General features: G+C 37.2%; 1 protein-coding gene across 5 annotated transcripts in view; it reads right to left on the minus strand.

The window, feature by feature from the left end:
• Positions 1 to 5,380: 5,380 nt before the first annotated feature.
• TXNL1 (thioredoxin like 1) overlaps positions 5,381 to 13,225 on the minus strand; it is a 32,753-nt gene continuing 24,908 nt past the window's right edge. Inside the window, exons 7-9 of one of the 5 annotated variants that reach the window (XM_052660431.1) lie at positions 11,638 to 11,742; positions 6,956 to 6,998; positions 5,381 to 5,538 (exon numbers count right to left, since the gene is read on the minus strand). In XM_052660431.1, the coding sequence (XP_052516391.1) occupies positions 6,960 to 6,998; positions 11,638 to 11,742 (144 nt within the window). In that variant the 3' untranslated portion in view covers positions 5,381 to 5,538; positions 6,956 to 6,959. Of the gene's footprint in view, positions 5,539 to 6,912; positions 6,999 to 7,022; positions 7,907 to 10,464; positions 10,612 to 11,637; positions 11,743 to 13,225 lie in introns of those variants that run through there. The other 4 variants (XM_052660432.1, XR_008201397.1, XR_008201396.1 and 1 more) reach the window with 4 other exon arrangements.

A 13,225-nucleotide genomic window follows, 5' to 3' on the forward strand; every position in this document is an offset into this window, starting at 1 on the left:
ATTCCAACTTCAGTGTCTAAATGAGTCCCAGTTCCCTAACTCTAGCCCTAAGATCTAAGACCACATTCCTGCTGAAAAGGAGTGGGATCCTACGGTCCTTGCCCCACGTCCTCAGTTGACCTTTTTGTCTGTGGAAAAACTTTAACCAAAGAGCAAGTTTAATCAGAGAAGTGAGAAAAATGCAGAAAAAAAGGAAAACAGTTGATGGAGACCAATAATAAAAGTTTAGTCCGTAAGCGTGGTCAAAGACGTTTAGTTCCTTCAAGGGCTATACACACTATTCTGAGCCATGTCCTGGGAGCTTAGAGATACTGAAATTCCCATCAAATGGAGAAATTAATGCCACGATGACCAGGCTGTAGGCATGATATAAGCTGCCACAGTTTGAGAGCTGGCTTCAAGAAACGGAGACAAAGTGACGCTGGAACTGAAGAGTGAGTGAGTGAAGTCGCTCAGTCGTGTCCGACTCTTTGCGACCCCATGGACTGTAGCCTACCAGGCTCCTCTGTCCATGGGATTTTCCAGGCAATAGTACCGGAGTAGATTGCCATTTCCTTCTCCAGGGGATCTTCCCGACCCACGGATCAAAGCCGGGTCTCCCGCTTAACTGTCCTTAATCCAGATGATGCCAGTCATATCACCAGTGACCGACTTCAGCATGACTGTCAGAGCTGACTACCGTTTCTGCTGGTAGCCCCACCTTCAGCCTATAAAATCTCATGCCCACTGTCAGTGGCAGGGGAGCTGGCCTTTGGACAGGCATTCCCCCTACCACCCCTGGTTGCTGGCGTCCAAAACAAATTTCCATTCCACCCTCCTGGCCTCTTTATTGACTTTTGAGTGGCCTGGGTTCGATTACACGCCCTATGTACCTAATAGACATTTCCACATTAAAAAAAAAAAAAAAGTCATCTCAGATACCTCACTGCTCAAGGCCATGTTGTACCCCAAGCTCTATTTCTCTTTCCTTGCCAACTTGCTGCTTTTCCTAAGAACCAGTATTCCTACCACGTGTTCAAGTCACTGAGGACTCTCCTCTCTGCTTCTTCCCTCCTCCCACAGACAGCCTGATCCCTTTCACAAGGCAATGGTTTCTTCTTGCTCTTCTAGCTTCATCTCCTCCCTCATCTAAGAAATGTCATTCTCAGTCCTTTTATGCACACAGCACGTGCTTATTCCTTGTTGTTCAGTCGCCCAGTCGTGTCTGACTCTTTGAGACCCATGGACTGCAGCACAGCAGGCCTCCCTGTGCCTCACCATCTCCTCAAATTTGCCCAAGTTCATGTCCATTGCATTGGCGATGCCCTCTTCTCCTTCTGCCCTCAGTTTCCCATCATCAGGGAGTTTTCCAACCAGTCAGCTCTTCGCATCAGGTGACCAAATACTGGAGCTTCAGCTTCACCATCAGTCTTTCCAAGGAGTATTCAGGCTTGATTTCCCTTAAGATTGACTGGTTTGATCTTGCTGTCCAAGGGACTTTGTCCAGGACCACAGTTCCTTACTTCTGCTAAATTCTCTTACCTTGTTAAAGCGCAAATTCCTACATTCTCTCAGATGTACCTCAAGCATCTCCCCTTGGAACCTGAGAATTTGTTCAGTATGTTTACTGATGACAGAGATCAAAGTAACTTAGTTTGGCACTAGGAACAAGTCCTTGCACGACTGCTCGTAAGCCTGGTAAATAAGACTACTACTAATCAGCTACTTCCTGCTCTGGTCCAGGAAGTGACCACAGGGTGCTGCAGCAGCAGAGGGGGCATACACAGTCCCTAGTGCTAACTTCTTTCCTTTTCTTGTACTGAGCCTTGTAGATAAGCAGGAACTGGACAGGTGAACAAGTTAGGTCAGAGGAACGCAGCAGTTATCAGAGCACATGCTGGTAACTGCTAGTAAGGTGCACCACGCGAGGGGAAAAGGGTGGGGGTCGGGGGATAGGGAAGGCTGGGGAGGGAGGGCCCACGGGAAGAAATCCACAAGCAAACTAGCAGCCATGTGGAGGACACGTGGTGGACGCCAGATCAGAGGCAAGGAGACAGTAAGGACCCTGCTTAGCAAAAACCAGCGCCCCAAAGCTGTGGCAGTGGGATGGAGGGGCAGGGCAGGAAAGATGCCTTATCCTTGTTCCAGATCGAAGTAACAGATATTTCATCTTCACAACAAGCCTAAAAAGTTATGTCTTGAACCATTTTCACTCAAGAGGAAACTAAAGCTCCTGAACTACTTGTTCAAAATGACACAGCTTACAAGTAGGCGGAGGAGAGTCAAACTTCAAGGACCCTGCTCCTGAGTAGCACAATGTGTATCTCAAATGCACATCCCAGTATAAGCAGTAAATCATGTTTCACAAATAAATCTGGCCTGTTCAATTTATAAAATTCATAAATAAACTTCCTCAGAGAAATACTCTGGCAGGTTTAGGGTAATAATCAGGATTTTAATATTATTCCAAGCTGTGTATTTTAGAATATACAAATTCTACAGCGATCTTATGGGCCTAGTTCCACCTTCTCCAGTTCTTATTGTGGCATGGACGAGAGTTTAAAAGTATCTTATTAGCCTGTAAAATCACTCTGCCCACTTAATCTTACCAAGGTAGGGCATATTTTTTAAAAGTACTTATCTAAAAATAAAACAATGCAGAAAACAAAGTTAACGTTTACCAGGGGGTAAAGGGGAAGGGGGTAAATGGGGAGACTGAGCTTGACATATACACACTACTGTAGATAGATAACTAATGACCTATTATACAGCACAGGTAACTCAATACTCTGTAGGGGCCTACGTGAAAAGAGTCTTAGAAAGGTGGACCTTCTCGGGCAGTCTCGTGTTGAAGACTTGGCCCTCCAGTGCAGCGGGTGTGGGTTCAATCCCTGATCTCTGGCAGGGAGCCAGGATCCCACACGCCTCTCGGGCAAAAAACCAACGTAAAACGGAAGCAATACTGTAAAAAATTCAAACAAGACTGAAAAAATGGTCCACATTAAAAAGAAATCCAAAAAAGGATGGATATATGCATAACTGATACCCTTTGCTATACACCTAAAACTAACATATTATAGATCAACTGTATGCCAATAAAATTTTTAAAAATACATTTAAAAAATTGATCTAAAAACCTGAAGTGAAAAGATGCTTGAGATGAGATCAATATTCTGCCATAGGCAATAGGCTTTAGTGAAGGAATAAAATATTTGTACGTTAAAATCCCTTACCTAACATACTATATATTACAAAATACAATGTGTTTGGCAAACTTTCTAAAATACACTTTCACTTCTAAAAATGAGGTGTTAGAGCTAAGTGAACACAGTATTCCTGTTTTCCTTTAGTATGTAGTATACGGCCTCCAGCCTTGAGACAAAGATAGCTGACAGTTTTCAACTCACAGATTTAGTAGTTTCTAGAACACAGTGCAAGCCTAGGGGAAAATTTGGTCAAAATGTACCATAAATGTCTGCCACAGGCCCAAGAGTATGATAGCCTGTCTGCTATTCCTGCCCCCAGCCTTAGGGTGACAAAGACTGTACTGAAATATTTTTGTTTCTATTATAGATAGGCTATTTCATTATTGTTTCACACCAGATAATGCATCCTGATGTAAAATATAAGTAAAATCAAGAGAACAGTTTTGTGAGTTGTTTGTGGTTTTGTTTTTTGGTGTCTGACAAACAATAAACCTATTGTCTGTTTCCTAGAAAATACTATCTATGGATGGTTTCAGTTACAATAACCAGGGTTACATCTTTTAAATGCTCTTCCTATTCATTTGAAAAATTCAGTGTTACATATACAAACGTATGTATGTATGTGTGTATACACACACAGCTATAGGAGAAACATCAGCATTTCAGAATGGTACTTTAAATTATGTCAACTAAGCATGCTTCCTGTAGTGAAACATGTTACCTGTAAACATTCACTTCTCACTGCTTACAGTTTGAATAATTATGAAATGTTTGTATTATGCAATCAACCGAGTTATAGAAAATTCACGCAAACAATACAAATCTGATGTCCAATCCTTTACAAATATGAAGTTATTTTCACTGGACTTTCAAATTGATAAGTATAAATAAAATGAGGTCAGCAATACTTAAGGTGAGGCACTTTGAACAATTACCCGAAGAGGTTTTGTTAAATGTACAAAATGTAAAACAAAACTTCTGATATTAATCTTGCCCTTAATTCCAGACATGATTAATCTGACATGGTCTCTATTAAGGAGTGTTTTATAAACTTTTATTTAGTTTACTTCTTGCCTGTTTCCATCTGATCCAAGGCAATATAATCAGGAAATACATAAGCTATGTAGACATGCCCACAGACCAGCTCATGTGCTTCCATACAAAGAAGCGAAACATTACTTAGTGACACTAGGGTTTCAGAAAGTGATTATCACAAACACTTGGACATAATTTTTTTTTTTTTTCAGAAAACATATAAATACATTGGTGTCTCAAAGGCAAATCAGTATCTTGATCATAGTTCTGGACAAACAGGCCCTCAAATTTACTATTAACTGAATCAAAATTGTCTTATATACTCTTTTCAAACACTGAATTTTTTAAATACTCAAAGAAATTAAAAAATCAAATTTTAGTTTTAAAAATAGAAAAATTAAAAAAATTAATTAATCCTTTCTAGGTTACAGTTTAAGATTTTTAAGTCATATGGAACAGATGGTCTTGCCAGCCTTTTGTGAAAGACCTTTTAAACATACACGTGGCCAATTCATTTTCAACCTTAAACCAAGTTCTCTGTATATTTACACTGCATCATTTGGTAGTTAAAATAATAAATACTTCATTAAAAGATATCAATTCCTGCTGCTTCATGAATTCACAGTACTTTATTTTTTCCTACTGTTGGATTTCAACATATATTTTCAACATACCTTTCAACATATGTTGATAAAGATGAATCAAGTTTTAAGTTTATCCAAAAGGGTATCAAATCTGTGGTCCCACTGACAGTCTTAGATGGGAACAGTTAAGTCTCATTAAACTTATTTCTGGTAGTTCATAATGTGGGTGTCTTCTATAGCCCAGATGCCCAACTGCTGTTTAACCAACCTATGAGTCTGAACACAGCTGGACTTTCTAAGTCCACTTGTCAGAATCACGTGCGGTGAGCACATGAGTGCACATACACTCCTCAGTTCCTAAAGCAGTTCTGCTCCTCTGAAGAGGGAAACGGGCTTTTGATCAATACACTAGCAGACACTGAAGTCTCTGCTAAAATCAGAAGGTGTCCAATTTTCACATAAATGGAAAGAGTAAATACTTATTTAGAACAACAAAAATTAAGCTTGGCAAAAGTAGTTACTTTTATTTACAATTCCATGTATTAAGGTTACAATAGAAACACTAGTGATACCATCTGAACAAAAGCAATGATTTATTGGTAATGGAAATGAATGAAATATTGAAAGTCTCTGGCGAGAATCAAGCAATTATCCAGGAGCTGTAGATCTGATTGCAATATGGTCTTCCAGTGTCTTTTGTACCTTTAGTGGCTTTCTCCTTTTTTGCCAACTACCTAGGAAGAACAAAAATAACTTTATATATACCTCTTATTCTTTTAGAAATATGAGTTATTTTCAAGAAACTACTATTGTTATCATTTTTAAAGCCTGTATTAAGTTTTGTATTTGCATTTCTTTGGCATGCAGTGTATCTTCATTGTTGAAGCAAACTGTGATCCTCCCTCCCCTCCCAGCCTCTAGAAATTAAAACTAAAATACATGCAGGCTATTTTTGGTATTTCACACTGTTTTAAGAAAAAGTAAAGCAACTTTTCAAAACAAGGTTGACAGTTTAGAGAAGTTAATAAAAAGATGATGCTACATGAGTGAAACATATCTGGCATACTATTTTTGGGCAATTAGATATCAAATGTCGATCACAAAATAATGTAGAATTAAGAGAGTATGCTAAACTTATGTTTTCATGCCCAAGATGACAGGTTTCTAGACTTTTCTATCAATATGTAGACATGCAATGAAAACAGATTAAAAATTGCTAATTTTGCCTAGTTTCTATTTAAAAAAATCCTGGTTACTAAAATATACACTAGAATATAAAGAATAAATCTAGCTTCAGTCAATGGTTAGAAAAATTTTCTAGGGGAAGGTTTAAAAAATGACCTAGGTTGCTATAAATGTGGCAGCATGAAACTGTAATGAATAAATCTGATTTCTAACAATAGTTCTAGAAAACAAAGCCTCTATGGGAAGGTTCTAAAACTACATTCTAATCAAACAATTTACTTTAAACCTAAAGTTCATAATAATGTATTCTCATGGCAGAAATGCCTCCAAGGAAATCTACTTGCAAGCCACTGAACATATATTTACATATAACAAAATTTCTATGTACATTTGTAAATACAAGTTTCATATTTTAAATTGACTCTGGTCTAAAAGGCAGTGTCTCAATCAAGCGAAACGCAAAGATCTTCAGTACAAATCGGGTCTAAAACAGAACTTGGGATTCTGGGAATCCCAGATTCATGGGAAAAGATGATAAAAACCCATTCTACTGAATTCCTAATCACATTTTACAAGAAATGCTGTTTTCCCCATCTTGAGGAAAAATACTTTTATTGCTTTAAAATAACTCCTCTTTAATCCAAGGAAACCACGTGTTACAAAGTCCAAAAAGCCAAAAAAGATACAGAAGACAGTCTCATCAAAGACTATGTAGACGAGAGTAAGAAGTTCAGGTTTTAAGAGCCGGGGGAGAGGGGAGTCTTCCTAAAAAGAAGGGGAGGTGGCGCTATTTGTACCGCAAATGAATTTAAGCAGATAAACACTGAAAGCATTGTTGATCATTACATCACTTGGGAACACACAAACACAGAGCTATTAGATTAAGCAAAAGAAAACAAAAACAATTAATACTAAAAATTAACATTTTAGCAGATGTGATACAGTAGAAGACACGAATCTGCATACTGTTTCACAGGCTGATAACTCTCAACTTGCCAATGTGCATTCTCTGGAAAAAAGAAGAAATTCAGCATTCCAATAAGGAGTTTCTCACCCCAACAGTAAAGCTCTTTTATTCACTTTTAAGTCTTAATATTATACCTCCGACAAACAAAAGTTTTGGTACATCAAAATTAAGTATCAAAAATATTTATTCAATAAAGAGTCCATTGATTGTCTATGTTAATATTTTAACTTAGCCTAACTTTTAGTCCGTAAGTCTTTCAACTGGCTTCAAACTCACTTGCGTTGGCAAAGCAGAGGACAGGCCCATAATTAATCAGCAAAAAGACTCTAGGGCTACAGTTCCAATGAGAAAACCCATATCTCTCAATTTCAGCCTAATCAGTATATTACACTAGCTCCAATATAAAAGAACTTAGTGAAACTGCTCATATTTGATTTCCAAAATGATTCTATTGTTTCTAAAAAATATAAACTTTAGATCAGATTAAAACATTATCCAACTATTTAAATCTGAAAATATTTATGACGATGTTAAGTTCCACTGCAATATTATTTCTCAAAATGTAGTACAAAATTAAATGAGACAGGAGAAAGTAAAAAACAAAAAGTTAGGCGAACAACCTGGTATGGTAATGAAACTAAAGCACCTAGTCGCAAGATCAGAACAAAAACTGAAAAGAAATAAAAGGCCAACTGAGAAACATTGACTAGAATGAGACTTGAAGACAGAGATGGTTGAGGCAATCTAGGTAACAAGGGGGTTGATCCAGATGACAGAAGCTGTAGAAATCTTGCCCCAGCAATGGCGAGAACGTGAGAAGGGTGAGAGCAGACAGGTGCTAGATGAGCAGAGAAGCAAGGAGGGGAGTGGAGTGAGATAAGGTCAATCTTTATATTACTTCATTTTTAAAAATCTTCCGTTTTTAGTTCATTTGAGTTGGATTAAAAAAGCTGAAAAATAAACAGACAAAAATGTTACAAAAATAGCTGATACGGTGAATGGCCAGTTAAGAAAAGTCTATTTGTATTACCGTGATAGAAAATCTGCTTTGCTTTTCACATGCACCTCATTCCTTAAGAAGCAGAAGCCCCTTCACTTTTGCTCAGTTTTGAATACTTATATTACTTTTGTATTAAAATAAAGCAAACCATGTGAAGAGCATATTTTTGCAAAGAAAACATCTACTTCCAATTAAAATGGCAAGCTTTCTTCATGCTGCAACATAAATACATTTACTACAACAACAGATAGCCTAACTATGTATTATAATCTGGGCACAATGCCTCCTATGAGCCAAAAATAGAAAAATAAAAGGTATGTTCTAGTCTCCCAAATCTGACAAGTATGACCTTCTAAAACTGTAAGAGTATGCGAGGTGGTCTAAGACTTCTATCCACAACCAAGATTCAACAGCATTAGCTTAGCTTCTGTCATCTTAATAACCTAAGGAGAATATCAATGACATTCTGAGACCTAAAATTAACCAGGAACAACTCATGCAACATAAAAGAGAAACTGAAAATGCTACACAATTCTACCATTCATTAAAATCATTTTATACAATTCTCTCCACTACACAAAGAGGTGCTGGAACTCTCCTCTCTGTGCTGATAAAACACATGCCAAATCTATATAGAAATTTTAAATTCTAATTACTGTGTCCAATGCCTTTAAAAGTCAAACTGACTATATAAGTAAAGAGAAAGTTCCACACTTGACCTGTCCTTGAATGAAGGACTTGCACCATCTCAGTTCCATGCCCAGGGCTCCTGGTTTTCCATTCTACCTAGAGTGCCCACTGTTGCCTTGAACTAAGCTTTGGTTCATATTGATTGGCATTCCAAATGTTAGGGCATTACCCTTCAGCAATATAAACTTGTTACTATCAGAGATTACGACTACACGTTAACACAGTACCACAGGGGCTACAAGGATCAGAGCACAGATCTATTATTTCCTTCACTAGAATCCAAACTCACTGATGGCTTTTAATAAGTGACTCTCAATAAGGCTAATTTCAGTTAAACATAAGCTAGCTTTTTAACTGCAGCTTTCCTACACTAAAGTTGCTGGCTTAGCACAATATGAAAACTACTAAAATATTAGCTTACTTTTGAGAAATAACACTACAGGACAATGAAGGACACAAGCAGCTCAATCTCATTCAAAAACTACTGGAAGAAAATGTAACATTAATATACATGAGAATATCATTCAAACAATTAAAATTTATCAGACATTATAAAAGCAAAGGATTAAAAAGTCCAGAACACCAAGAAGGAAGTCCATTACACTGTTACATAATTTTTGCAGCAGTTCTCAGTGTAATCCAAGCTGGGTGACCTTGAAATCCATTCAGGGAGTCTTCAAGGTCAAAAGTGCTTTCATAATAATGCTAAATAAATTGTTATCTGCCTCTTTAACTCTCACTGTCTCACAATACACAATGAAGTTTTCCAGAGGCTACATGACTTATGACAGCAAGACTGGCTGCAGAAGCAACTAGGAGAATGAGAGGACCCTACTAAGCTAGACTGTATATGATAGTTCCTCAAAATGTAAAACAATGTTCTTCTCAAAAAATTGGTTTTTGTTTTGGAAAATAAGTATTTTAATTTAAAAAATCACTTGTGCTAACACAATAATTTTATTATTTGTAAATAAATAAATATTGTTTAAATTTCCCAGTTTTAACTTCTAAGATGGTAAGTATTAGATGAATACAAGCCCACAACAATCTTTAACAGTGTAAAGGCGTCCTGGGACCATGAAGTTTTGAGAACTACTGTTCTCCAGTCATTTTTAATAAGGTAAAAAAAGTACCTAGTTAAACATATGGTATTGTAGAACAAATACAAATACTCTCAAAGAAGAAAAGAAAAATACCCCTACTATCCTAAAGACAGTCAAAGAAGGTAGTTTGGTAGTCAAAAAAGAGAGAGAATAGGCTGGAAGAGATGTGAACTGTTGTTCAGTTGCTACGTCGTGTCAGACTCTTTTGTGACCTCATGGACTGTAGCCACCAGGCTCCTCTGTCCATGGGGTTTCCCAGGCAATACTACTAGAGTGGGTTGCCATTTCTTTCTCCAGAGGATCTTCCTGAACTAGGGATTGAACCCGCATCTCTTGCATTGGCAGGTGGATTCTTTACCACTGAGCCACCAGGGAAGAGCTAGGGATAGGAGAGGGGATGTTAAAAACAAAGAGGTAGACGCATCCTGAGATGGGCAATTATTAATGCACACTAGAAAAACTGTAACTGGATGGCAGGCTGGTAAGAAGGTAAGTAAGAGCAGGGGTTTCCTGGAGGAAACATGGAAATCAAGGAGCACAAGCTGAGGTGAGAAGCAGGAAACCAGAGGAAATAACGGGATGTAGATAAACAGATCTTAGGAAAGAACTGCGCTAGAAGCAAACCACGCAAGGCACAGTTAGAGCCAAATCCAACGGCATCTGACTCTAACAAGCAAGGAGCAGAGCAGGCAGCCAGAATGTCTTCGTTGCTCACAGTTTCCCAGTGCAGCACATTTCGTATCATAAAAACGTAGATGTTTAATCTCTGCTTCTTCTGACCTGTCATTACGCGTATGTGAAACATCCCATATGACAGATCTAAGAACAAAACTGTTCCTACAGCTCCCAAAAGTTAACTACGCTGTGAGACAGGAAGACAGCAGTTGGAAAATAACGTTAAAGTATCTATTGTCAGTGTCCAGCTTCTTAAGTTCATCCACTGTTATGAAATTTATTTTCCTGCAACTGAATTAAAACTAAACTTCATCAAAAAGAATGAGTTTTCTGGGTGTTTCACGGCTTAATTCCCCAAACAGGGGTCTAAATTGGTAAACCAGGTGCCTCTTCCTCCACACACTGGCAGCCCTGGGGAAGCACTTCCTCTCTTAATAATCACCCCAAGTTCTAGACCAGCTGCCAGATGCAGCCATTGGAAATACTGCAATACCTACATCTCATGTGCTGCTGCACATCTGATCTGAGTACAGCAACTGGGTTCTGTACTGATAAAGTTCCTGATGGCAATCTATGCTCTGTGGTTGTGTATTTTAAGAGTCATCTTCAGGAATCGTTACCAGTTAGAAGTACAATGCTCTCATTTCCAAAGGCCTCATGGTAACATAAATTCTTATGCAAACCTTAGGAGTATGTGCTCAAAAACAAAAACCAAACCCAAAAAGCCACTGAACACATATGCCTGTTCAATGAAGAATTATTTGCTGAAATGTGTTCTTCAGCACAAAGACATGGTTTGAAAGCATCTCAGTGAAGCAAAGGAACCCATTCTTCTTGATTAAAATCATTGTCATTTTAAATATGTTTTCATCAGAAACAATGATAATCAAAATCTTAATATAAGGAAGCAAAGTTCTTAAAAAAGTCACAAATAATGACTTAATGTACTCCAATTTTTCACTATCCCTAACTACCTTCTACAACAAAACAATAATTTATACCTTCTTATTTGGATGCCATTCATTAATAGACACTGTGTCAATGAGACTTATTAGAGATTTCTCTTAGTAAGAAGTCTAAAAATGTGATTAGAAGACCCTACTGTTCTGTTTATCCTTGTAAGATTTCATGATATAATATGATTTTAATTTTAAAATTATTTCTTTAAGATTACTATTTTTATTTCTCCTAGATATCATTTAAACAAACTTACTCGTTTGAAGTCATTCATATTTGTTGCCTGGACTGGAGTCCCAATAAAAGTAAAATATGAAATTCTTGTTGTTTCTTCTTCACCTTGATTGGACTGAACAAATATCTATACACACAAAGAATTTTACCATTAATGATTACACTTCTTTTTCAATAAACATGCTCATTTAATCGATTTTCTTAGGTTATTAATAAAAACACCTTCCGTTCTTTATAAGGATTAATCCAAATTACATTTACACTAGGATTCCTATAGCATCGTTGATTCTACTGTCTGCTCGGCTGTTCTTACCTTGTCCAGGGGGATTGTGGCAGGATATTTACATACGTAAGCTCTGCATGATTTGGCGTGATAATGTTGAAGGGTCAAAATTAAATTATTTACAGGGAATACTGAAAGAGTATCAAACTCAAGATTACAATGGACAGAATGTTACTGAAATTTTACTAAAATTATAATTTTTACTGAGGAAAATCTTGGCAGTTATATTCTTTCTGATAATCCATCATTCATTCTATTCCTTAAAATGTTAAAAGAAAAAAAGAGCGCACTGGAAATCAGTTCCTAAAACTAGCCTGTGCTTCGCATGTTTTTTTAAGCTCGTCTCTGTATGTGTTCAGTAGCTTCAATCATGTCCAACTCTCTGCAACCCCATAGACTGTAGTCCACCAGGCTCCTCTGGCCATGGGAGTCTCCCGGCAAGAATACAGGAGTGGGCTGCCACGTCTTTCTCCAGGAGATCTTTCCAACCCAGGGATCAAACCTGTGCTTCCTGCATTGCAGGCAGATTCTTTACCCACTGAACTACCTGGGAAGCCCATACTGTGCCTTGCATGTTTTATTAAGCTTGCTTCTTTTATACTTTCTATTTAAAAATTTCCCTCAGCACGTTAGGGGACAGACGCTTTACTCATAGGTTCTTTTTCAATACACTGGATTATTTAAATTGGCTCCATTTTTAAAAATAATACTCTAGATGCTGTCTCCTTAAGAATATCGCCTCTCTTGATCTGGGCAACATTCTTTTTCCATTTTCAGATGAAAATCAGTTTTGTTGTTTTTTTTAGGCAACCACAGGTTCATCTTGAATTGAGCTTACCAATTACAAACTTCAAGTCTATTGTAAGTGGACTATTAAAGTAGTTCTCTATTTATTTGCAATGCTTTTTAAATCTAAGCACAACAGTTTATATTTACTGCTTTTAAACATTCATATACTTATTTTGATTAGACTTTCTGATCAAAACTGTCATTTCGATTTCAACTTAATCATCAAAAAAAGTGACAGGTGTGCTTTCTGTGTCTGAACTTAAGTCACTGACTAAAATGATGAGTTTAAAAGTATGATTTAATAGGACACAGTAAAAACTGTGAACCTATCACAAAGTAATTATGTTCAATGATTCTCAAAGATAGAAGAGATTACGTTAGGATCTCTGGGTTTAAAGGGCTTTTCCCAATAAACAAATGCCTTCCTCCCATCACTACATAAAGCAACAGGTGTTATTAATTGAATGCTACAAATATGTTATAAATATGTAACAAAATATTTGTAAATATGTTACAAATAAATGTGTTACAAATGAAT

Source organism: Budorcas taxicolor, chromosome 22 (genome assembly GCF_023091745.1).
Source record: "Budorcas taxicolor isolate Tak-1 chromosome 22, Takin1.1, whole genome shotgun sequence".
In the NCBI taxonomy this organism is placed as follows: Eukaryota; Metazoa; Chordata; class Mammalia; order Artiodactyla; family Bovidae; genus Budorcas; species Budorcas taxicolor.